At 40.3% G+C, this 26,130-nt stretch overlaps 2 protein-coding genes across 2 annotated transcripts in view; both read right to left on the minus strand.

The window, feature by feature from the left end:
• Positions 1-10,788, minus strand: part of UBA6 (ubiquitin like modifier activating enzyme 6) — a 30,148-nt gene extending 19,360 nt beyond the window's left edge. Inside the window, exons 1-10 of the mRNA XM_010304961.2 lie at positions 10,725-10,788; positions 9,105-9,199; positions 8,267-8,295; positions 7,374-7,468; positions 6,736-6,847; positions 5,532-5,612; positions 4,873-4,995; positions 2,865-2,988; positions 1,506-1,609; positions 655-717 (exon numbers count right to left, since the gene is read on the minus strand). Coding sequence (XP_010303263.1) covers positions 655-717; positions 1,506-1,609; positions 2,865-2,988; positions 4,873-4,995; positions 5,532-5,612; positions 6,736-6,847; positions 7,374-7,468; positions 8,267-8,295; positions 9,105-9,199; positions 10,725-10,765 — 867 coding nt within the window. The 5' untranslated portion in view covers positions 10,766-10,788. The remainder of the gene's footprint in view (positions 1-654; positions 718-1,505; positions 1,610-2,864; positions 2,989-4,872; positions 4,996-5,531; positions 5,613-6,735; positions 6,848-7,373; positions 7,469-8,266; positions 8,296-9,104; positions 9,200-10,724) is intronic.
• An 8,776-nt stretch (positions 10,789-19,564) lies between these two features.
• Positions 19,565-26,130, minus strand: part of LOC104635120 (transmembrane protease serine 11E-like) — a 42,793-nt gene continuing 36,227 nt past the window's right edge. Inside the window, exons 7-10 of the mRNA XM_075750717.1 lie at positions 22,967-23,162; positions 21,876-22,135; positions 20,967-21,109; positions 19,565-20,027 (exon numbers count right to left, since the gene is read on the minus strand). Coding sequence (XP_075606832.1) covers positions 19,866-20,027; positions 20,967-21,109; positions 21,876-22,135; positions 22,967-23,162 — 761 coding nt within the window. The 3' untranslated portion in view covers positions 19,565-19,865. The remainder of the gene's footprint in view (positions 20,028-20,966; positions 21,110-21,875; positions 22,136-22,966; positions 23,163-26,130) is intronic.

Here is a 26,130-nt window from a genome sequence, read left to right on the forward strand (position 1 = left end):
ACCTGAACAGGTAAATCAGATCTTACATTATCAAATGAAAAGTCATTAGATTAAAATCTTAAACTAAAAAATGTTGATGAGCCCAAGACTTACATGCCTTGCATGTCCATAATACTTAACTAAAATTGTGTTAGAGGCAAATACTGCTAGCTTCCTCTCAGGGTTTTGTTGTGGTTTTTTTGTTGTTTTTTTTTAAACAAACACCTGTGAATCATTTTTTCAAACAAAAAAAAAAATATTCTTACATTGTTAACTCCAACCAACCAATGATCACCTTTTTCTGGTTATCCCAGCTTTGATGCCATTTTTATCAACCAAACATCGGTAAATACAGGAAAAATCATTGTGTCACTTGCAAAATTTACACTCTCATGAATTAAAGACTTATCAAACACCAAGATTTTAAACAGCAGAGGTGGTTGAGCTACGCATTTACAATATACTTGGTGCAAATCATGGATAATAAGCCACTACAGTGATCTAAACCATACCGTATATGACCACACAAACTGATGCATCACTTATTTCATACTTTAAACTCCTATTTAACTACTACAGAATAGAGTTCAGAAATTATATTGTTCTACACAAAGCTGCAGATTATATTCCATGCAGTTTTAACATTAAAGCACTTACGCCCAAATCCCCACATACCTCAGGCTTGCTAAAATCCGCAACAAGGCATAATGGATTTGTTATCTGCTTCTCCAACCGTTCCTGGAAAAACAGAATTCATGATAACAACACACACACTTAAGGACACAACAGTCACTCCTACCTGACAAATCAATACTCTTCATGGAGAGACTACGAACCAAATATCCTCTCTTACTAGCACTACTATTACTCTCTCTGTTATTAATGCCACAAAAGATGCATAAAATAATCATCTACTGCAAGTTTTGTCAATCAAAAATGGTCAGAGATGTTTCACATCCTAGTGGCAAGACCCATCTCTCAAACTGCTCTGAGGTTGGCTACCAGAGATTTTATAGGCAGCTGGCTGCTTGCTTGTGGAACTTCCCCACTCGGGAAGAACAGGAAGCTACTGCTTCACAGAGACAAGATACCAAGCTGTGCATTCTCATATCAGAAGCAGCTGGTCCTCGCTCCCAGCTCTTTAGAAGACTGTTTGAAGGCAGACATGGTTCTACTTTCTGCGAGCCCAAAAAGGCACACAGCACCATGTAGTTTGCAACTCCTCTTATAGAAACTCACCCAAGTGTCTTCTCAGAAGGCCCCCAAGAAACCACATATTCATGGACCTTCATGGAGTGCCCAGCACTACAGGGATAGGCTGCCCATAATTTTTTTTCCTCTACACTGGCAGGTAACTTCGAAATATTTCCTAATCTCTATGGTTTAGTAAATCACTATCACTATTCCTACCAAATAGAATTAGTGCAAACCCAAATCACAGGTAACCAAACGACATATCTGCTGAACTCTGCTTCCAGTGCTCAGACCATTAAACTCAAGAATCTGGTTATGTCAAGCACACTCACAAAGTAAAACATCTTGGGTGTCTTCACTTGGACAGCTATGCCTCCATGTAAGTAAGGCTCCATATCTGATGTATCACCAATGCTGAAGGAATAAGGTGACACCACTGAAGAGAGAAGAGAATAAACAGTGACTAATAATTAAAATTGTCAATGGATACTACAATTCCGTACACAATAAAGTGGAGTTTTGCCAATGCTTTTCACACTGTGATTTTGTAGTGTGCAACCTTGCTTTGAAACCATAAACACAGTTGATCCTCCTAACAGGATTGCCCCCTCTGCCAGTTTCTAGGCTAAAGTATTAGTTTCACATGATCTGTTATAAGCTTTTTGAAGTGGCAGCAGATTTAACAAGAATTCTGATGACCACAGCTCTGTAACAAAACTGAAATCACTCTCAGTTTTATTTAGACTGTGCACAGCAGTGTCCAGTATATTGCTCAGAGTAGGATTTTAGCCCTGTGACTAGAACAACAGGCAATCAAAAAGGGCAGCTGGAGCATTTAAGTCACATCTTTCCTCTCATACCATCTGGAGCACCATTCAAATAAAGCAAGATGGCACAAAAACTGTTAATTCATGGAAAACTGCAACCAAAAGCTGGGCCATGGTTAAGAGGAAGGAACTGAACACAGTATTAGCACTAAACACAGCATCAGCACTAGCAAAACAAAAGGGTTCAGAGACAACAGACTCAATCACATGTTTCAAGGGTACTGTTTTTGTATCAGACCACAAAACAGTTGCAAACAAACAACACACACACACGAGCCCTCTCTTCTGCTCCAGACAAAAACAGGCATTCAGACCTGGGAACGGGGCAGTTCCCCAGCATCCAAAAGGAACCAAGTAGTATGCCTTAAGACATGCATGATGTAGACCAAAGCAAGGTAAACTTAAATCATGAGAATCACTTCAAAAGCATATTTAGAAACAGGATGATGTCAATGCATCCCCGTACACTTAAATTGTTACTCAAAAAACTACAAGGCAAACAGTGACATACAAACTGGTGTTAATGCAGTCCAAAACCATGACAGAAGCACAGGCATTACAGGACCCTCCAAAAAACAAAGCAGTTTCATCAGCAAACTAACGACGGTAACCTCAGAGGCTGCCAACTAGTTTCCACTAGCTTAGAGTTTCCACTCGTCCTTAAGCGTCAAGATGAGTTTGGAAAAACTTTACCAAATGGAAATGGAGTCAAGACAACACTTTGCACCAGAAAGCAATTTTTTTGTGCAAGCTCACTGGAGGCCTGCACAACCCAGCACTCCTTTGATCACAGTAACTAACACTACAGCGAGCTAAAACAGGCCAAAAAATAAACACCTTGCAAATGAGTCAGCAACAGTTTACCTGTTATTTGGTGTGTGGATCCATTTAAGCATGACATTCCATTAACTTCCCGGAAGGTTAAAAACTGTCCTGTTTCAAGCCTGTGTGGATGATTTTCAAGGCAAGTGACAATACCAGGATTTGACTGAAGGCAAAAATAGCAAAGTTAGCAAGGAGGAAACTGTCTTGTGTAAAGGAGTCATGCTTTATCGTAGACACACAGCTTTTTGCCTATTCAAACTGCAGCCTCTAACACTTTTAGCATCTCAGTTCTGCCATAACATAACAAGGGAGTTACCTACGAGAACTTTTTCAGTCATTTTCAGTTTAAGTCTTTTCTAACACAGACTCTCATTTTTACCTTTTACAGTTCTCAGCATGTTAACAAACTGCATGTTAATTCTTAGCAGTCAAATTCATTGTTCTGTTTTGAAGTAGCAGCCAATTTATCATTTTTTTCCAAACAAAAAATAGACTATATGTTCAAAGAAATTTTCACAGATACTAAGAAATGAAGTCTTGTGAATGGTCCTTATTACCCCATGCTTCCTTTCCATCTGATCTCCTTAAAAAGGACAGGCCAAACTTATTCCTGAAAATTAGGAAGCTTACAAAGCTGGACATCCTTAAATACAGGAAAGCCACAGCTTCAAGCGGATCCCAAACAAGCAAGCTTACACTTGCTGGACTCTCAGACAACATCTCATCCTATTACAGGATGTCATGCCAACCTCCCATGCACACAGAGGTCCCTCTGCAGCCTGAGGACAGCTCATGAAGACCTTGTGGTACAGCTCAGGCTGTAATATAGTGGATTTGCAAGCAAGCCTAGCCTGTAACGTCTCCTGCCATCCCTTTCTGAGCTCCGAATATTAGAAAGATTTCAGTTAAGTAGCATAAAATGTAATTACAGTGGACTACATTCTCTGTGGCGTGGAGAATGGCAAATGAGTTGACCAGAAAACAATTCTTCTCTGATTTTAGGGACAAAATGCCACCTCAACCCTGTCCACAGGACAAAAATAGTCACTTGATGGTGTTTTTGGTATTGAGTTGGAATTCTGGTCAGTTTTACACTTCAGAGAGTGGAAGTAAGATACAACTAAACTCAAGTATCAGATTATGAATCACAGGATATATATACAGGTATATATTAATTCCTTGACTTGGCAGGCAATCAGCACAAGCCATGAAACATAACTGTGTACTCTTTTAGGTAATTAAAGACAACAATCAAGTCATCCATTCCCTTTTAAAGATACCAAAGAACAGGCTACCTAAATCATCATATCACGAGCTTTAATTCAGACCAAACCCAACTTGCTATACTATCCCTTCTAGTTTGATTATTATTACATCTAGACTGGAGATAGGACAAAAGACTTGCTACTGGATGAACGAGGTTATAGTCTAGACTACCAGAGTTGAGAGAAGAAGCTAAAGCCATTTCCATTTATAAATAACAACAATACAAGATCAAATGGACATCCCCTCTAACGTTCTGCACTGAAAGCATTAGCAATAATATTCTCTTCTCGTCACTTCTGCTTTGGTAGGTTAAAACAAACACCCCCCTTTTATTTTTTTCCCCCAAACAGGCTGTCAATCCCCTTGATCATTCCAGCAGTGCTCCTCTATATGTGCTGCAGTTTCTCATAAAAAATGGCTATTTTCATGCCTGTTTCAGGGCTTCCTTAGAACACTTAACCCATTCCCACTCCAAGGCTATGTTCTTTCTCTACATCTCCTCATTTCTGTCTCTAAAAAAAAAAAAAAAAAAAAAAATTTACTCAATTACATTGTAAGTAATGACCAGGAGGCATCAGTATGCTCTACAATGTGAGCATGTTATTACTGACTGGTTTTGATTGAGACAGAAGAATGAAGTAAGTTTGTTTGCCTCTGCTATGCTGCCAATTTTCAACTGCTTAGCAGGCTGCCAAAATGAAACACTCTGCTTGGTCACACAGCCAATAACGAGTCATTAAAAAAAAAAAATTAAAGCAGCACAATGACTTTTATCCCTTACTTGCGTTATATTTGAAATGAAGATCTCCTTTGGCTCCTCTCCTGTTGTATCCAGTACTTCAAATTCATCACCGAAGTCACAAAACAAACGTGAACATATTCCATATACATCTGCACTGATGAACTACAAGAGAAAGTAAAAATCATCAGTATCCCTAAAACAGTACAAGCCTAAGAAATGACCTCTCACATTCAACCTTGTGCAAGGCTAGCAGGTTTAACTTCTACGGTGGAAACCTGTCATGTGCACCCAGGCCACTGACTATAACGCAGCAGTCATGACAGCCTGGAACCGGCATGAGCATTTCAGAACCCCTACACAAAAACCCGGAAAGCACACCAACACGCAGTGATATACTGCCGTTTCTACTACTGTTACATTCAGTCTCAGCATGTTCTTTCAGAACAATTATGAGTTAACAGTGAAAACTATATCTTTAACAGAACTACTTTTTTTTAATTTTCTTTTAGAACCAAGCTATGGTTATCTGGGCTGGTAGCCAGATAACACCAGACACACGTAGAGAGTAGCAGCACCATACTCCCAAAACTCATACTGCTCCATCAACATGCTATCTGTCTCCATCTCTGGATAAAACATGTTGGAGGTCCAGAATGCTTACTGTATGGATCATTCATGTGTTTAATTTTTTCTATTACCTTAATAGGTGGCTGCTGAGCATGACAGAAGTCATTAATCTTCTTCTGCAGCAACAGACTTACTTCAGTCAATATGACACACTGTGAACAAGAACAGAAATAAATATACGACACCAAAAGCAATTAACATCTTCAGGCTATGGAAAAAGTAGTACTAACATTAACTAACAGTAAGTTACTCAGGTGTCCTGATTCCTTTCCCCCACAGGTTATAGTGAAAGCAGTCTTGAGTCAGTTTTCTCATTACACATTAGAGCAGATAGGTTACTGCTCCACAAGTTCTGGAAACAAGATGAGCAAGAGCAGGAAGAGCAAATTCTCACGCTATTTCTTTTTTTTTTTTTTTTTTTCCCCAGCAGCTGTGAAACTCAAAAGCTAATTAGAATACTTAGAAAAACAGTTATGGATCATCTCAGCAAAAACGTAGATCCTGAATTTTAAGACTGAAGTTAGCAAAACAAACAAACACAAATGTTACTCATCAGTGCAACACCAAGAAGTCTGCACAAGCTTCAAGTACTGGTGCTCATCAAATTGCAGACATACAATTTGTGCAAGCATCTTTTAAAGTTTAGGATAGTCTTGGGTTACGAGGCATATGCACCATGTCCCATTCAGTTATATATGGCTTATTATAGCTGGGACATTCAAAAACTTGGTAAGCTTGGATATAACCGCTGGCCATGCAGTAAAAGTTCCCAACTCAGACTAAGCCATGCACACAGGCAGGACAGCTGACTAAACAACTGAAAACATCCTCATTCCACCACAGAGGAGTTTATGTTTCATTAGGTACACACACACGTGATCTTTCTAATTACATAGCCTGAGTTTCTACTGCCTGGAATAGAGCACACAAAATATATGTAGAACACCTATGATATGTAGCTGCAGAAAACCAGTCACAGCTTCACCTTTGAACAAAAAAAATATTGCATGGCAATCTCACTTAGCTATTTATTGTCATAGTAAATTCCATAATAAGTGTCGTAAGAAAGCGCTAGGAACACAAAACCAGTTTCAACCTTGAAAAAGACAAGCACAACCATTTCATTAGTCCAAATACAAGAATGACTTCTTTCTTTATATCATCTCAAAATGCACTTTAAAGTTTGTTTTCATTTTATCTACTTATATAAAAAAAAAATCCAAGTTGTTTGCTCTGAGCAAAATACCACATACAACTGCTTTAAGAGTGACATACCTGGTACTGCATTAGAAAAGACAGGTCTGTGGTTTCATCTAGTGGTGCAGTTGATGCTTCTACATGGACATATGGATTGAGTTCTGCAATACGATGAAGCGTGGCCTCAGCCCTGAAAGAACAGCAACTGGCAAGTTTTTTATGTATCTACAAAATTGTATTTTGATACAGAGTTTCATACCACACATGCCCTACAAGAGTCCCTCAGGAAGTCTCCTGTCAACAATCACCCCTCATTTATTCACACTTAAATTCCTAACAGGTCTGAGGAAAACAGCTCTGTCCAACGTGCAACAAGACTCACTGATGTCCTAGTGTCGTGGCTGTTTTCTAGTCTCCAACGGGTGCCTGAAAAAGCCCAAGGAAGAAATGTACCCTGGCCTCCACTATTAAATTTACATTACAAGCTCCCAACTGTGACAAGTTAAATATTTGACTCAGACAGAACTCCAGTCCCAGCCTAGACTTCCCCTAATACCTGAGCACTATACTCAAAGCCAGTAACTCCAGAGAAATGGTTTAACAAGTATTTGATATGTATTAGCAGCTCTTGGACAATGAACTGTTATTTTTGCCACTGATGAAACTGTAACTCCTAGTCAAGTTCAGTCCTCCCTCACTTCACAGACTTCACCAACCTGTTCCTTTGACTGGTAATATCGTCTTCATGGATGAAGAAGTTGATCCCCAAATCCCATTTTGTGCACTGCTTGGTGTCATGAACTGTAAGAGCCTAAGAGAGTTCAGTAAAAAGCATTTACTGGAAGAAGCATATGTGATCATAGCACCCCAAAGGATAGATTAAGCCCCACCATAAAATGCTGGAGGACTAGTACTGCAGAAGATTTAGTTGTGTCATGTATAAGAAGAAGCTCCTCCAACTCATATTCCAAGAGAACTCTTAGTGTTTGAGAGACAGAAACACATCCGCAATACACATTTCATTAAGCATTTTCCTCCCACCTTGCAGTAATGAGAGCATTTAAATACTGAGGATGATTTTTGCCACACTGCGATTAATGGGCAATCTGTAAATTAATGGACTCCCAAAATTATAAACAATTTTGTTTTAATTGGAATAAAGAGTTTTAAAAGGCTTCCCTCTAATAAAATTAATTCCAGCAGCACAAAAGCAGTTGCGGGATTAAAACACCCAACCATTCTAACATTTACACAACAGGCTTCTGACAGATGACAAAATAGGATTACATATTTTGAACAGTTTGGCTTTTGAGTTTATACCACTCCATTTAGGAAAGGCCACTTTGTACAAAAGCATTCAAAGTCTGATCAGCTGCAGGCGAAAATACTACATGAGGTATTTCAAAGTGCAGTGGACATTAACGTGAGACTCGGACCGTACCACTAGAACATCCAGATTATTAAAAGTTTTCACTCCCAGGTCCTTAAATGTTTTGCAATCCTTCTACTGAAAGACAGTTTCAGAAACTTAAGATTAGCTGGCTAGTAGTGGTGTCCCTTTTTCTCCTGCTCACCCAAGAATACCCAACAACAGAACTGTTTTACATACCTTTACCCCAGCCAGAATTATATTTTTGGCTGAAAAAAAAAAAAAAAAAGAGAGAGAGAGAGGCACTGTTGTAGATTTCTTGCAAATCTGTAATTTAATAGTTATGTGGGTGGACAATAACAGTATGCCATTGCTAAGAACTTCACAGCTTAAGGGTTTGTTCTCTTTTACATTTGGCTCAAGCATTCTACAGCAGCACCGAAAGCAGAATAACATGAGCAAGGTTAAAAAGGCTCTCTACATTTGTCATTTGTCAGCTGTTCATCCCGCAAGCGTGATTACAGAGACAGTAATGACAATAAACTGCAAAACCCCACGACTCTGTTCTGGCATCTGGTGCAGAGTACCATTAAAGCCAACTGAAAGGGCAATAACCCAGGTAAGAACCAGCCAAGACAAGTCTTGCTCATAAAGAGTAAGGAAAATTGTTAACAAGTCTCTTGCACCAGGGCAGTTATGAATTTTTCACCAAACTGCATCTGTTCTCCTACCTACCACACCCCCCCCCCCCATTTCCTACAGGGGGATAATTCGGGCTATAGCTGTTCCTGTGTTACATTCATTGATACTGATGCCTAAAGGAATAACTTGGATTATCCACCCTCATGGTAGCACATTTTAAAGTAAAATGTGAAATGTTGTTCTAGTAAAAAGCTTACTAGAGAAAAGTCCAGGATCTTTCCTGCATCTGCTATGTTACTCGTACGCATCATGCACATATAAATTCACTCAGGTACTTCAGACATGCTTATTACATCTAAAATAAGCTTTACAAGTATTCTGGGACAGTATGTTTACATACACTTCTATCTGCTTAAATAAATGTTACTTAACTTACCAATCTCCACACCAAGACCACCTATACCACTCAGGAATACGTGGGACTGAGCCATCTTCTGCATTGCAGTGTCTCCAAGAACATACCTCTGGCGACTACAGCAAAGATAAATTCAGATCAAAACAAGATACAACTAAAGTCAAGAGCGTATGAAGGCAAGTCAAGAACTCCCAGAGGTTTCCAAAAAAGTTCAAATATTTTCAGTTATTCTATCATCCCAGTCAGTTTCTAATCTGCAATACCAAGTTCTGCAGATGAGTGTGTGTCACTAGTGACACGTGCATAGTTTATTTGCTAGCCCTCCATTCAACAAGCAACTGAGGACATAACATGCACATATCTGTTTCCTAAAGCACACCGTATAGTGCTTTAGGAAATATATGTATATCAAATGTAGTGTTTGCACTCACAATCCAAACAGTGAAATGCATTTAGTACAGAGCTTTTCAGTGCCAGGTTTTAGAAAAGAGAAATAAGTTTTAATTTTAAATCAGTGTAAAACCTATTCGGGACAGTAGGTTTTTGGAATTGTCTATTGAAGACACAAGCAAGCCAAAGAATTTCTCTGTTATCAGAAATCTTCAAACCAGAGGTTGCAGCAGCTTTTGTAGTCAGATCCTGAGCTCTGAAAGACTCTTAGTTTCCAACTATACAATTAAAGTAAACCATTCTAAACATGACTTTTTCCACCAAGGAAAAGTATGACTTTCATAAAACTAGTGCCAAAGAGTAAAATGACACATACAACACAGGAAGCATTGCACTGAATTAAAAAGAAGCCTCGTTTGTCCAGCATACAGGTGATTTATTTTTCTTTAATATAAAAAAGCTTTTCATCCCACCACGTTTTTCCAGGGATAACATTCGTTCATCCCACCATGTTTTTCCAGGGATAACATTCGTTCCAGTACAAGCTCTCTGAATTATTGCCATGCCAAATGATCTCAAGCCATTCCCAGCTAACAAATTAAAACAAAAATAATAATAAAAATAAACAATTTTTTAAAAAAATCTAGCAAAAAAACCCCAAATCAAAAACCCTGAAGTCTGAGGATAGACAGAGAAGTATGGCGAAGACTGAGGAATAAATGAAATTACAAAGGAGATAGATTACATAATGTCAAAAAGGAAGGCAAAAAGAAGGTGAAAGAAGACAAGACACAAGAAAGAGGAATATCTACTTTGTCAAAGGGGAATCAAGACAAAGGCAAAAAGAAAATCCATATTGCAAATAGGAGAAGTATTATTTCTGTTTTCCAAAAAGTACACATTATTGGTAGTAACGGACCTTTGTACAACTCCACAGTAATTACCTATGCCTTTTACTGGTCAGAAAACACCTGTTATAAAACCAATAAAAGAACAGTTTTACAGAAAAATGGATTGCATCTTCAATTTAACCAGTTCTCACTGCTAACCTTGCAAGAAGTGGGTTCTATTTCACTTGCTGAACACTTTGGGTTTTTTGCGTTACAGAAGGAGGGACACAGCAGCACGAGTACACACACCTTTACCTAATTGGCAGTAGAGTGTTTTCATGCCTTGTCTTTCACGTTACTGCATGTAAATTAAGTGTTGCTGAAAAGCCAAGAGCAACACTTAAAAATCAGATATTCTTACCTATACAAAGCATCATCAATTTCCATAGAGTCTGCTGCCATGATGCAATGCGATTTGTTTACACTAAAAGGGTTACAAAAAGAAATAATCTGGTTACATTGGATGCAATTTCACAGCTGCCCCCCCCACTCAATTCTTTAATTGAAGAACTGAAAAACACAAAAAAGCAATGTTACATTGGAATGACTTTGAACATTAAGAAGCCTATAGAACACCACAGCATCTAGATAACTAAAAAGCACAGAAGCCAAAAGACAAGAACTCCCAAAACTTCAATAAATGATTTCAAAATACAGACACACCAATTTCCCCACTGAGGGGACACAAGCCTTACTTCTTGTATTTGTCACAGTTAGATTTACTAGAAGTCCAATTTCATATTATATTAACGGCTCCAGGCCATTTAACTTGCATCTACCTAATTGGTGTTTTTTCTGAAGAGAAGATAGGAGATCCCTGAATGATGAGGAATAGTTATTTATGCTGCATTATTTCTATGTTAATTGAAAATCCTTAAGAAACAAGTTACTGTTTCAGCTAACTGAAGAAATCAATACCCAAACATATGAATTAATGCAACATTTAACTAAGACATCAAGTTAAACAGTTTGATAGAATTTTAAGAAAAAACAATTTGTGCTATTAAGGCCTTCAGTGATTAGCAAAGACTTTTTCATTGTGAAGTTACCTTAGTGATAACTAACCACCAGGATTAAGAACAACCAGCCACTGGGCAGCTTCTTTCGTAGTTATGCAGGCTGGGAATTGGTGCTTCCTGGACCCGGCAGGTGACTGCCACCAAATACAGGACAGGCAAAATAGACCCCATGTTTGACCCAGAAGATCAGTTCCCATCACTACTAGGAAGGTACACATCGTATTTCAACTCCCTACAAACTGCCTTGGAAATTAGACATGGCTGACAACTCTTTCTGCTAAGAGATTGAAAAGTAAAGGCACAAACATACTATGGAGTTTTTTCTCGGAGAGCACAGATATACTGTAAAACAACTTTCAAGGCAATCCTGCCCAAAGGTTAACTCCTATTTACTGTTCGATGGTTCTGGCAAACATTTTAACATTTCTGAAGTGTGGCACCTGCAGCCTGTCACAACTTGGAGACTACAACATTCTGACCTGAAATTTGTCCTTTTGATTTTTTAGGCTGAATTAGAAAGTGCAAAAGTAGTGCAGAAGTAGTGCAGCAAAGAAGAGAGTTACTTTGAAAGCAGGCCACAAATCTCACCAGTTAAGCTCTTCCACAGTGTGGATACTAACTCCAACACGTAAGCTAGCACACAAGACCGTCAACATGAGGCACCTCCATCGCAATCTACTCCACAAGTCACTTCAGTGCAGGCCCTGTGCCCTCACACAACAAGGGCTGAAGACAAGCAATGCCAATGTTACTAGATCATCCTAGGACCCAGATCTCAAGCCAGACAGCAACACACCTCATCTGAGAGTCACAGACTTCAGTCCCTGCTTAGGTATAAATCTTCATTTCAGCCACTGCCTGAGACATAAGACTGGAATTTCCCCTCAAATTAAGCCAGCACCACCCCATAACGGCCCAGAGCAATCACCCCCAAGCTGTTCTGCTCCTCCATGATCACCCTCCACAAACAGCACAAGCACTCAGGACTGCCCAATATAAACAGATTGTGGTACTAAGGTGAGGAAAGGTGATCCATCCCTGGGTAAAAACACCCAGCTTCCTCTGCTGTGGTTGCTGACAGCCATCTCTATCGGTGTGCCCTCTCAAACAGCCTTTTATAAACAACGAGGATTTGCAACTAACCCACAAAAGAACCTTCTCCACCTGTATCACACAGACTCATTTTACAGTGACTCTTCCAGTATATTTATCAATTCCCAGTTCTCCTCCAACATCTTCCATTGCAGCACTGAGCTACTGCCAGCGTACCTGTCAGGTATGGCAAAATACCTAATTCCAAAAGAGGACTCAGTAGTATTCTTGTCAAGTGGCTCTAGGACAAAGCTTTGTTAATATATGCCCACATCCAAGTTATATTTCTCATTTTAGTTCAACCGTTAATGAATTCATCTCAAAGAAAGGCATGTAATATGGGGACGGGCGGGGAAAGCCATTCTAACATGACGTCCTGGTTCTTACCAGATGCCCAACCTTTATACACTCACCTGTTTCCTTTTAAAAGCCAACACTATCCGTTTTAATGCCAGGCTTCTATTTAACTGTGTAAGTAATGTCTTTCATTTTTTAAAGCCTCAGCTGCTTGTGGGACATAAGCCAGGGACAACTGGGAAGCTACATGTTACCAAGAAGGACTAAGATGCTCTGAAGAGCAGCAAAGCACAAGAGCTGCAGCAGCGGGCCAGTTTCACAGTGTTTCTTACCTCAAAGCGCAGGCTGAAGCAGTATTAATTACTTGCTGTTCAGCAGGCTGGGATGGCAGTGAGGCCTGGATTCATCCCACCTACCCACGGTTCCCAGAGGCGGATCCCAGTCAACGCTCCCTGTTCAGTCGGCAGAGACAGAGAAAGAACACGCTCAGATTCACTGTTAACTGCCCAGCCGGGCTAACGGGGGGAAACGACACCTGGATCTCCAGGCGCAACGGAGACAGCCGACCGGCGTCGAAACCAACCCGACCCGAGTCCCAGCAAAGCCAGACCGGCTGCAGCCCCGTACCTCGACGCCCCGGACTCTCGGAGCGCTGGGAATCGCCACCCGGCGGGCCAGCCTACCCCGCACTCGCCGCTTCCCCGCAGCCTGCCTCAGGTGCCCCAACTCCTCGGCTCGCTGCCGCCCGCCCTCACCACAGCGGCGGCCTGGCGTTGCGATGAAGGCCTGAGCTCTGCCGGCGGCGACGGGCGAAGAGGCAGGAAGGGGGTGGGAAACGGCAGCGCCGGTGCCGCGGCGCTTCCCCGCCTGCGCCGACCTGAGGGGCCGGGCTAAGGCGGGAGGAGGCGGGCTGTCCTAGCCGGGCGCGACATGGCGGCGGGTAGGGCGCGCTTTCCTAGTGCCCGACGGGAGACAACTAAGCCATTAAAAAAACCACCGCTTTCTGCCCAAAAAGTAACGCACCATGTTGTTAAAAAAAAAAAAAATCCCCGTTAGGTTCAAGCGTTACCGGTTTAGACGATCGAGAGTGATTCTGAGCCCTGTTCCTGAGGTAACTGTCTCCACATCTGTGCAGGAGAGCACCAGCAAGATGTTGCCTACCTCAGAAATAAGCAAAACTTGACTGAATGGGGCTAGCGAGCAAAGTTGTGAAATGCTAGAGAGTGTCCAAGGCCGTAGAGGAGCACAGGTTTGGGAAAAAGTGGTCAAAACTAACGTACAACATCCCATACCAACATGGTATATGGGCTTATGGAAATGTTTTTCCTCCCCTTTTTTTTCAGGTGGCGTTTACAGGAGAAAGCAAGCTGTGAGAACCATCGCTCTGCTTCTGCCACCAACTCGGCATCACCTCCTATAAATATTTTCTCTCCTGTTTCCCAAATTCTGATTAAGATCTCAGCACTGCCTGTCTTCCCATCAGGCAGTTTGATCTCCCTTCAACTTAAACCCTGCCTTCGCTTTCATTATCCCTAGTCACAGGGGTAGGTGAGATGAGTTTAAATCTTTCATGATATCATTAGTACATCTTAGAATGGGAGGGATTCATGCTACTGCACAAGCAACAACTGAAAAATGTCATTGCATACAGTGTATACAGAATAGTCAACTTATATTTTAAAATATTTGTAACTTTAAAAAAAAAACAGACCAAACAACTATCTGCATCCTACAGTACACGGGGAGTGGGGGGGGAGCCAGCCTTTTCTCTGTTGATTGGGTTTTTGGGAACTTCTAGGGGCAAGAAGACCCAAGTTTTGTCCTCTTTGTGAGCATCCAGTGCATTATTTTACATTTATATCTCTCTAACGAACAGAGTACTAGCAACCCTCCACGTCTTCCTGAAGATTTATACCTCAGTCCAACAACACACGCAGCTTTTGTACTGAGTTAGTAACAAAGACATGAGAGCAGCAGTATAACTCCGCTCATTCAAACACGGGCTATACATTGGCAGGATCAGGGTGAAAGTACTTGTCTGCTATGCAGCTTTTTTGTCACAGAAATAATTACAGATGTGGGCAAATTTCAAAGAACCACCAGAGGCCACTAGAAGTCTGCAATGCCGGAATGAAAGATGGGATAAAGGGAGAATGTGATTCTTACCAGTAAAGGAATTGATGTTTAAGGCTGGTATTTGCTGTGTAACTTCTTCACGTAATACATAAGAATCAGAAAATACAAGAAGAAAATTATTTCCATTATTTCAATAAAGTAATTTCAAAGAACAGTGCACATACCTGATCAATAGAATTAACAGGAGTCCCAGCTATAAAGAGTGGAAAAAAAACTGAAGGGAAGTTTAAAGACAGCAAAAAATACCAGCTTCAGTTTTGCCACTTTGCTAATTTTTAGTTCTGTCAGTGATTTTTACCTTTAATTTTGTGGTTTCTTTCCTTGAAATTAACCTGGTTTGGTTTTTTTCTTTGTAAGGTTAAACTAACAACTCTTATTTTTAAGAACTTGCCAATCAAATGTCTTCTGAAAAATAAAATAAATTTTAAAAATCTGCTATGTACTACATTTCTGTCCTGGTTATTGCATTTTTTAAGATACCAGTCACTTTGATATGCAGTCATCTCACATGAAACAGATTTTGCATAGTAACAGTGAATACTGAAAAGCCTTTTACCTAAACAGAGAAACAGCAACATCCAATTAATTGTCACCTAACAGTTCAGCGGTAATTAAGCAAAGACTAACCTAGCCATCAGTGAAACCGTGAACGTGGGCATTCTAAGATAAATTGGCAAATAAGAATGGACAGATACTGTTTACCCAGAAGCCAAAGAAACTGGTTCCGAAATGCTTCAGTTAGTAGGTGTACTCAGGAGCCCTCTAGGTTGATGGTACCAAATCAAAAACCATACAGGTTTTTCTCTTATTTTCCAAGACTGCAAAATTGGAAATATCTGGAGCCATTTGATTTTTCTTTTTCCCCATAGCCTCTTCTTTTAAATATATATAAAACCCTAAAATTTTAGTGAATTTGATTAAATAAATTAATTTTTAAATTAATCTCTGTGACTTCAGTTTATGTGCACTACTGGAGATTCAGTCTGTGTGCAAGTATTGAATACATCTTTAGAGCCAGTATTTTCAAAAGGAGCTGAAGCTGATAACAGCTGCAAATCTCCTTTCCATCTGCTGGGAAAATCCCAGCCACTTGGATACACACATGCACACACCCCTGCCCCAATCTTTTAATTTCCTGATTTCTAGGCACAATTTCACATTCTTAATAGGGACTCCAAAGTGGAGATTTGCAGGGGGATGCATTTGTTTATTTATTTATTTAATAAGCAAATCTGCACACAAAACTCTATATGTAGTCTTCTCCCCAAAAATGTATTATTTGAAAGTACTGAGGCCAACACAATTCAGTTTAGCCCACAGGCCAGTGCAGAACCGACCATAAATCCCCATCAGCATCCTTCAGTGGGTTTCCAAACATCCTGCCATAGGCTTTGGCTTGCCATCTGCTCTTGCAGCAGCAAGGGGCTGACTGGCAAGGCTTTGTCTCCACTCTTTGGCACACCGTGTGGTGTAGGAGTGCTTTGCTGGCATGTTTAAAAGGACTTCAGCTTCCCAGTGGGGTGGGCCAAAGGATCTTGTCACTTCAGGCTGCTCTAGCAAGTGACACCTTCCTAGAAACCATGTTAACAATGTTCTTAAAATCTCGATCCAGATAAACAGGGCACCAATTACCTAAGTTGATTCCATGCTGACATGTACATGAATGCATTTCCAAAAGCAAGAGCCAGCTTTTCCATGCACGTGCATTTCTAACACAGGCTGCAAGTTGCCAGATAAATATTCATTGGGTTAAATAATAACTTTTGGCTCTCAGCTCTTCTAATTTGTTAACAAGAGCAGTAGATACGGAGTTTCTACAAGCTTTACTTACATAAGGAATCCCGGTGATGGATTGATGTCATTCAACCAGACCTCCTCATATGATTAGGCCTTGTGCAATCAGCCTCTTACTTCTTTCCTACTTGTGCTCCAGGCTGAAAATCAGCATTGGGCAAGCCTCAAACATCCCAATTTGAATAACCAGAAGCTTGGAGCATGTTTCTTGATGCTTTAAATCTGCCTGGGAAATCTCAGGAGCACTGGTACATCAGCTGTGTAGACCTCCCTACAGGCAATTTCCAGGAATGCCATGTCACAAGGATGAGTTTTTCCAAGGCCAGAAGCAAGGTGGTAGATTCTTGGATGAAGCTTTAGATCCAGTCTCAAATTTGCATAGCACTAGCTAAATTGAAATTCACCTTTGAGTATTTTAAAAAAGCAGATTTCCCACCTTGTCTTTGCTGAAACATCTGTAAAGCACCAAACAGTATTAAAGACAAACAGTTCCTAGGATGGGGAACGAACAGAGCGCACTGCAGTTTTAAAATAGTCTTATATCAAAATAAGAAAGATTAGTCTATTTTGATACATAGATAATTTTTAGCTTGGTTATTTTCAAGCAAAAAAAGGACAAAAAAGGAGCAATTGTTTTTAAACACATTTAATGTTATGAAACATATTACCTTTATATCATTTAAAACCTTCTAAATCTTAACATCAACAATAATAAAAGGTTTTTAAAAATCTTTAATCATACAGTATTCTCTTTGTTTTATTCTAGGGCAGAAAACAGAGTCTTCATAAATAAAACACTGACATGGAGTATAAGACAAACCTAGGCCAGACAGTTTGCTAAAAAAATTTGTGAAAAGTGCATCTGGCTGGCTCAGGACTCCCTGAGTAAGGTAGACGTTCTCCCACACACCTCTTGGCTGTTTGGCCTCTCACGAGAAAATCTGAAATAAAGGCTGCCTTTCTCATTTTAAAGGTATTATATATACATGTCACTTGCAGTGTGAGGTAGGAACCAGTTTATAGGGGTTGTATCTAATCTGGGCCTCACCCCCTTATTGTTGCCTAGAAAATAGATAGCCTTAGCTATCTATGAAAATGAACTATTGTTTACTTTCAATTGCAATTCATCAGTGGTTGTAAGGAAGGACACTTGCCATGATTTTCACCTTCAAAGCAATAAGAGGCACAAAAAACTAGATGTAATTTTTTTTTCCAAAGGATGCCTTCGAAAAAAGGGAACCTGAATACTAGAAGAAAACAGTGTTTCCAGGTGATCTAATCCAAAACTCCATGAAGTTTCTATTTTGCAACTGAACCTGGCCCAGAGTAAATTCTTAGTGGAAAAATAGCAGCAACTCAAAAGTGCATAGATTACAAACTTCATCAATAAATTAAGGAAAGATTTGCTGCATCTAACTATCCTCCTAACTGTCCCAAGATCCTTTTTGTTTTAAAATGGACATGGAAAATCAGAATAAATATACTACTATTTCAAAATCAAAACTAATCTAAAACTGTCAATTGATTTCTTTCTGAGATAAGGCATCTTGTCTTTTACTGAAATTCAAAAGATATGTAGAAAGACTGAATGGAGCCTAATAATAAGACAACCCCGTCCTCCACCATCAAGGCTTAAACATAGGCTTTTCCATCCGTATGTAGACTTGTAATTCAGGGTGTAAGTTTTCAAGAAATGCCAAGCATTTTGTTCCCAGAGATGCTGATTATTGGAGAGCTTGCACAGTAGGAAGGCTGAGGAGAGACCCGTCCTGAGCAGAAGTGGAGGCAGGATGCTTCGGAGAGATTTTCAGCTGTAGTAGGTTCAGCTGTGGGACTTGCAGCTTTTTCACATCTCAGACTCCTGTGAGTCCTGCATTTGCAGTCCAGTGGCCTTTCAAACACTGCAGGAGACAGTACTGGAGTGACATTTTGGATTCTCATATTGAAGGCCTGGGTTCTAGGGGACAGTAATAGTCACGTCACTGGACCCCCTTCCACCAGCAATCCATGAGATATCATGCACAGAGGTAGGAAAAGTGCTTGATCGGTGTTTAAGGATTGCATTTACTCTGAAGTTCTTATCAGGACTGTTCTTTAACATGAAATTACTCTTCAGCCACATAAGACAGGATCATATTCATTCATGGCAGAGATGAACCCATCAGTGAAGCAAAACAGCATCACTAATTGCTTTCTTTGCATTGAGATGGCTTCCACTGGCTGGCACGCCCTTGGAAAAGCACACTATTTCTTGAACGAAAAAGGTGGTTCCCAGTTTATTTGTGGTTAATATTTATTTTTCCTTTAGCACAAATTTAAATGCTGAGTTTCCTTCCAGGGAGGTTGTTCATGGGGACACACTTGTTACAAACTAATTTGGGTAGAGTTTGTGTTTCTATATCGTAAGCATATTGTAAGTTCAACTGCGTAGATCTAGAAAGCAACTGGTACAGAGGTAGCAGCACAGTATTGTGATAAAGCACTTCCACAAGAGCACTTTCAAGGAACTTGAACTTCACAGAATCCACCAAAAAATTTCTATTAAAAATGTGCTTCGAAAGAAGAACATCAAGCTTTTCTTTTTTCCCCTTCCAACTTACTGCAAACACAGAAATCCTCCTTTTCCTTAGCTAGGACCTATCCTCAGTCCTGGCTGATCCACTGTTAGCTGTCAAGGCCACTGAGCAGGGTGAGCATCCAAGGTCTCAGCTGCAGTCTGTGCAGATGAGAGTCTCTAACAAGATTAATAATCAAGGGTTCACTTTGCTAGAAACACAGCTGTGACAGCATTTGCTTTGCTGGAGGAAGCAGGTTCAGCTTCAGACCTTGGCCATGGCTGAAGAAAAATTTTTTTTCCTGGAAAACGTTTGTATTTATAAAGCAGGTAAATCTGTAGCTTTTAAATGTTAGTTTAATGACATCAGTTCATAATTTCTGATAAGTGAGAATGTTTCAAGGCTCAAAGATGGGGCAAGCAATCTCATATGTTTAGTATAAATTCTCAAGGGGTTAGGATCTCTGACAGCAAAGATAGCGCTTGCTGCGGGCAAAGGTTGCTTCAACCAAAACTACATAGGAATATATATACTACAAAAAAATAGCCTTTCAGAATTACAGACAAATATGAGTTATACCTAGTCTGTGTAGTTAAATCCATTTTTGATTTAGATGCCAGTTTTTGAGGTAATCCAGTCACGGAAATAAGTCACTCGTGTGTACACTCCAGGTTTATTTGGTTTGGCACATTCGTCTCCCCAGCTCACTATTCCCACGAGGTACCACATCAGTCTAGGGTCTGGAGTAACCAGTGGTCCCCCAGAGTCCCCCTAGAAAAAGAGGAGCGGGAAAAAAAGATTTAATTGATCAGAAGGGAAAATATAATTCTCTCCACAGACAGGAGGGTGTGTCCAATAAGAGAAGAAAGCAACAAGTATTTCAAGAGCTGACATTTTTGCAGAATCCAGACTGTTTCTGAAACTTTAGTCAGAAGTCTGTGGCTTTTTCCTGTTTGCCATCGAACGTCCTGACCTGTTTCTGTGGTTTTACAGTAAAAAAAAAAAAGAAAAAAGTTTCTCTTCTGTTTGTGAAACACTGCTCCCTACCTGCCTTGTATTTGCAAACCTGCACCATACATGTATCCTCACCATTCCATTTATACCTAGCTTCCTTATAGTCGTCTTTGTTTCAGACAGTTTTCCTTCCAGCAATCCAAGTTTGTTAGCAAAGATCATAACAGATTTGTTATGAGATGATCCAATCCAGAATTTAATTTAAATGAGTGGTAGTGCATTTTTGCTGGCAGGTTACCTGCTACATTCTTAAACTTCTTCCTTCTCAATTGTACAGATGTCTGGTCTTGGCAGCTTGAGACATTTAATTTTTAGCTCATATTTAGTATTTCAGCATTTAGTATCTCTGTCAATATCTTGTTATATCACTTTGCAAACAAATTGGTGGTTAGATTTCACATACAAGAAATTATGAGAAGTAAACAGGCTTGTAGCAGCTATTCTGACTTACAGAATAAGAATTTAATTTCATGCTATGAAAAGTTTAAATTATTAATATTATACTAATTTAGCTGTCTTAGTATGAGTTTTATGTGCTAAATGATGTCTACTAAATGCTATTTCATTTTACAACTTAATTTCTGTTTGAACAGAGCCTATTTAAAGGACTAATACACTGTCAGTTAAGATTTGGTTGACCAGATACTGGAGTCAGCATTAAAATAGTTTTCCTTTCTAATTTTAAGCTATAGTTACCTGACAAGCATCTACTCCTCCTTCCAAGTATCCAGCACACAGCATCCTGGGTGTTATGTCCCCATCATACACTTCTTTTCTGTTGCAGGTGTTTGAGTCAATAAGTTTCACTGTTGCTTCCTGAAGAGCATTTGGGGTTGGACCTGAGGGAAAATATAGTTTGGGTATTTATCAACAGAATTACTTTGCAGTAGTTAAGATACAGGAAGAGCTTTTAATGTTCTCTTATGGAGGACCAGCTTGACTTGGTTTAATATGGAGGTTTTGCTTGTTGATCTGTCTAGGTTAAGCCCTTAAGGGAAACATACATACTCACAGTCTCACTTAGGAACTGTACCATTAAGACAGAAGTAATGATTATATGGTACATAGTGCCTTAAGTGTAAAACCATATATTTGATACATATTCCATATAATACCATGGAACACAAATTACTTAGAAATTTGCACAGATGATACAACATGAAGATATCTTGGTTCCATTGCTAAATCTACTCTTAGTGTGGCCTAAGAGTGTGAGCTTGGGTAAGTCGCCATCTGCAGCTCACATTTTCCTGAAAGCCTACAGAGTTATCCATAACTTCTGGCTAGGGCTGGGAGAATATCTTTTTAGGCACTAAACACATGTGTGGCTGGACTACCTGTCTTAAGAATTTACAATACGAAATAGAAAGGCTGGAAAAAAAGAACAGTCTTCTTCCAGTTTTCTGCTTCAGTCGATTGTAGCACTGTCCAGTTTAATTTTAGAACAAGAAACTGCTGCTCACAATTAAAAAACCCATTGCTTACAGACAAAGAATTAGGCTTGCTGCCATACAACATATGGCTACAGAAGTGGTGTCAATTCAACAGTAGATCAGAGCCACTGTTTATGTAACATACAGCTCGTCTGGTAGACTCAGGACTCACCGTCATTGGTAAGTGCTCCCCAGCCTGTGATGACAGCATAAATATTGTATGGAAAAGTCTGAGATGGCTCAGGCAGACAAACGCGGTGTATGCTACTTGTAAACTCAACTCGTTTAGAGAGCTGTACAAGTGCAATGTCATAATCATGTTCTGGGTAGCGGTACTTTTCGTGAATAATGATAGTCTTGACTGAGCGTTTCAAGCTTGGTGGCTTCAAAAGAGCTCCAAAAGTAGCAGTCCACTTCTGAGGGTGACTCATGCTGAAAAAGGTAAGAGTGCCGTAAGTATTTAGCTGTACATGTAAGTGTTTGGGACTTCAAACTTGGTGAGCACCTTTATTGTAAAGCTCCTACAAAGCCACCTCCCTGCTAGATTCCTAAGGCATCCATCACTTTCCATAATACTCTGTCCCACATCATTGTTGGCTGCTGGTAGAAGAGGGCAAATCTGCATTCCCTCCTCAACTATGGTCTCATACTCCTCCCCTGCTCCTTGTCCCTGATCTAGCCATTATGTGGCCACAGGGTGTAATCAAATCAAAAAGCTCTTCTGCTATAAAACTCTTAATCTCCTTCACTCTTTTTGCATGTTAATAATCAGTTCAATCAGCTATTCCATTTTACATGCCCTGCAGCTTCACAATTGCCATGCTTGAAACAGAAAAGCGCTGGGAGTGCATCGCTGAATGGAGGGGGAGGAATGCAGGGTTATAACTTCTGGTAGCGGCCTGCAGCAGCAGCAGCAACCTAGTTGTAACGCAAAGGAGCACCTTTAGAAACATTTTGTGCAACAGGAAACAAATACTCTGCCATTTCAGTCACATTACCTTTTCTACACTTCTTTGCTCAATATGCCAAATGGCTATTGATTTCCACTCATACAACTGCCAGTTCTGCTCCAAAGAGTCAGTCTTTAATTTCTCATTGAAACATTCAAATGATGGGTCTGCTTAACTCTGACTTTTCTTCCTCCAAGGCAGAAAATTGTTCCCCTGGAAAGAGTCAGGGGTGTGGTGTAAATCTGGAAAGCCACACAACTTCATACACATGGAGCACATTCTGCTGCAGGTTCTCTCTAAGATGGGAACTTACTCTCTGAAGCAGTGAGCTGCAGATACAAGCCACGTGTTGCTGATGAGTGTCGCACCACAGCGATGGATATTATTGTACTGCAAACTAGCTTGCCACGGCCAGTCCCCAGTCTCTGCAGAAGACAATCCGCCAACTATTCGCAATGACGATGATTTTGCCATTGACTTGACTGATCTATTCTGCCGTAACCCACAGACTGTCAAAAAGGAGAAAGAGTGTATTAGCTGTTCTTCCATTTTGTAAATATGCTTGCCAGTGGCTGTGGAAAATACATGTAAAATTACACACCACCTAGGTTCTCTAACAGTATTAACATCAACAAGAAAACATACCTTCCACCAGCCCCTCAAATCAGAGATCCTCATGCACAACCCATTCTGTTCAAAGCCTGAATTAACAACTGATTATTATGGAAAGCCATGATGGTCAACCATTCAGGCTTAGCTACGCGAGCAACCCAAATCAGGAATCAAAACCCTTCACCACACACCCAGGACAATTCCCAAATACAGGGATTGCCAACTCTAATGTCCCAGGTTATTTGTCATTAGGATAAAACATGAACAAGGCAAAATCTAAGATGGGAATGATCCAAGCCATGGGGTTTTACCACACATGCATGTAGATTACATCATCAAGATGTCACCTGGAAACAGGCAACTGCGCATTGCACAAATGGCATTCTGCAAGTGGACCTGGAGAGGCACTTCAGGCAAAGAGCATCACACTAATCCAAGCCAGAGATGACAAAGGCATGGATACCTGCAGCACAGTGTGCATCCATGACAAAAAGTATTATCCTTCAAACCCAGAGAGAAATGAAAATATCCATGGTTTCAGCCACTAAACTCAGGATATTCAGGAGCAGCTGAAGCTCCCCAGTAGCTTTAGAAACTTTCTCAATGGACAGAGCTGCTTCAGCTGTCTTCTCCCATCCAAACAGCATCAAATTCATCTTACCTGGACCAAGACTCACTAGTTTTCATCCAGGCCCCGATTTCAGCTAGACATTAGAAAAGTTGACAGACAGGACTATGCCAATCCATTGAAAAAGAGACAGAGCTAAGAATTATTTGCATAGTGACAACACAATCCAAACCATTGCACTGCCTGTCTCCCGCAGACAGTGACCCAGAGGGGGACAAAGCAGAAATCAGTAGTTCGTCACTGAAGAGCTGCCAGCCCCAGGGCCTTTGAAGTCCTCAGAAGTGAAACACTGGAGCCACACAGAGTGTAACCTCTGCCCCTTCCTGCTAGGATCTGCACAAGGTTATGTTAACAGTACCTCATAGTCAAAAGCAGCAGCAATAACACAGCAGATTGAAAGCCATTCATAAATTTGAAAAAAAAAAAACCAAACCAAAAAAACCCCAGAAAACCCCCAAACAAAACAAAAAAGTCATACAATACTGAGAAGCTCATGTGCTCAGTGTAGAGTCTGCCCTGTTCTGAGATTTAAAACCACAATGAAGGAAATCAATGAAATCTATATCTGCTTGTTAAAAACTTTCCATGTGAAAGCAAAACTGGAGAATATACCATAATTGATAAAACTGTCTGCACTAGCATGCTTCCCTCCTGAAAGCTATTGGTAATCCTCAATTACTGGTCCTAAAACTGCACAATCTTATCAACCACCTGAGCAGTCAATGTTCAAAACACAGGGAGAAACTCGCAGTTCCATCAGTGCCCCAGGAAACCAGCACCTTAAACCGACCCAAAAAGTGATGTTACTTAATCTTCCATTGCTTGACAGCCTGCTGCTAAGGAACTGATCAAACCTGCCGGGAGTTAAAAGAAACCCAACTTGTAAGCAAAGATGGCTTTTTATGACGATTAAATCTCCAAACAAGCGGACTTCCTTCTCTGAAAGCTTAAAAACTTCTCTAAAACAAACTACCTGAACTTAACCCCTACAGCAATACCTTGAGAAGACCAATCATATTGCCTTCTATTTCCATAAGGAACAATTTTGTATTACTAGCCATTCCAAAATCCAGAACATTTTCATTATAATCACAGGCTGATGCAACCTCTATACATTTCCTTATGGTCCTTCCTTCTTTCCAATGCACACTAAAGAAAATGACATATTCCTAACTTCTGAGAGCACACAGAAGGCCATTATTCCAAACTGTTCTGCTTGTGCCCAGTCCTACTGGCTTTTGGGGCACTTCTGACTTGCAGGCTGTGTTAGAAGTCTCTGCTAGGCTATCATCCTTAAAGCATCAACTGAACAATATGCTGGTACACGTTCAGGTGTAAAGCGCATCGCTTAATCTGTGTGTAGGAAAATAACAGGTAGCAAGGTGGAAATGAATTGTTGTGCTACAGCATCCAAGACAAGTATATATGAAACAGTCTCTGCAGTCACTGCTCCAAGATGCAGTTTTAATACTTTACATCAGGGAGACAGAGGGCAAGGTGTCTGCCCTGTGCAGGCAGGATTAGACTTGATGAAGTATTCTATTTAAGTACACGTTTCAATCTATTTATAATAGAGATCACTTCTAACTATAATCTGCTCAAATATAAAATGCAGTCAAATCCATGATAAGGACTCCCCTGCCTTTAGCACATTATAGTACACCTTTCAGCTAGCTGTTGTGCCTGACGTTAAAGCCGTCAGCTAGCTCAAGTGATGAAGTTCCTTTAATTGTTGGAAGTCTTCCTCGCTCAATTTTGCTATGTACACCTAGGAGTCATCTGAAATGTCTTAGCTTTCATGTAGAAACACAGCTTAGTCTCTCCGTGTCCAAATACACAATTAAGCAGACACGGTGTAAAAGCTCTCACTGGTACCAACAGCACCTGGATCAGCCTAGTAAATAAACAAGTGTCCTGAACATTACGGCGCTCAGCCCTCACTGGCTAAAAGTCCTCTGTTTCCTAGATGGCAGGGTTTACATTTAAGATGCGACCTCCACCTTCCACACCAGCACTGCTGGAGGCAGAAGCATGCCATAGGCATTTATGCAGCAGGACCTGTGTGTCTCCTCTCTGCCAAACACTGAGGATTTCTATAGAGCTCTCAGCACTTACTTGTTTCTCATTGTTTGCTCTTTTCTCACAGAATTGCTGATATTTTTAACAGAAGGGACATCTCACTGCAAAAAAACTGACCACGGAACTCAGAAGTGGATGTAGACTTTTTCTAGAAAGGA

Source organism: Balearica regulorum, chromosome 4 (assembly GCF_011004875.1).
Source record: "Balearica regulorum gibbericeps isolate bBalReg1 chromosome 4, bBalReg1.pri, whole genome shotgun sequence".
NCBI classification, from domain to species: Eukaryota; Metazoa; Chordata; class Aves; order Gruiformes; family Gruidae; genus Balearica; species Balearica regulorum.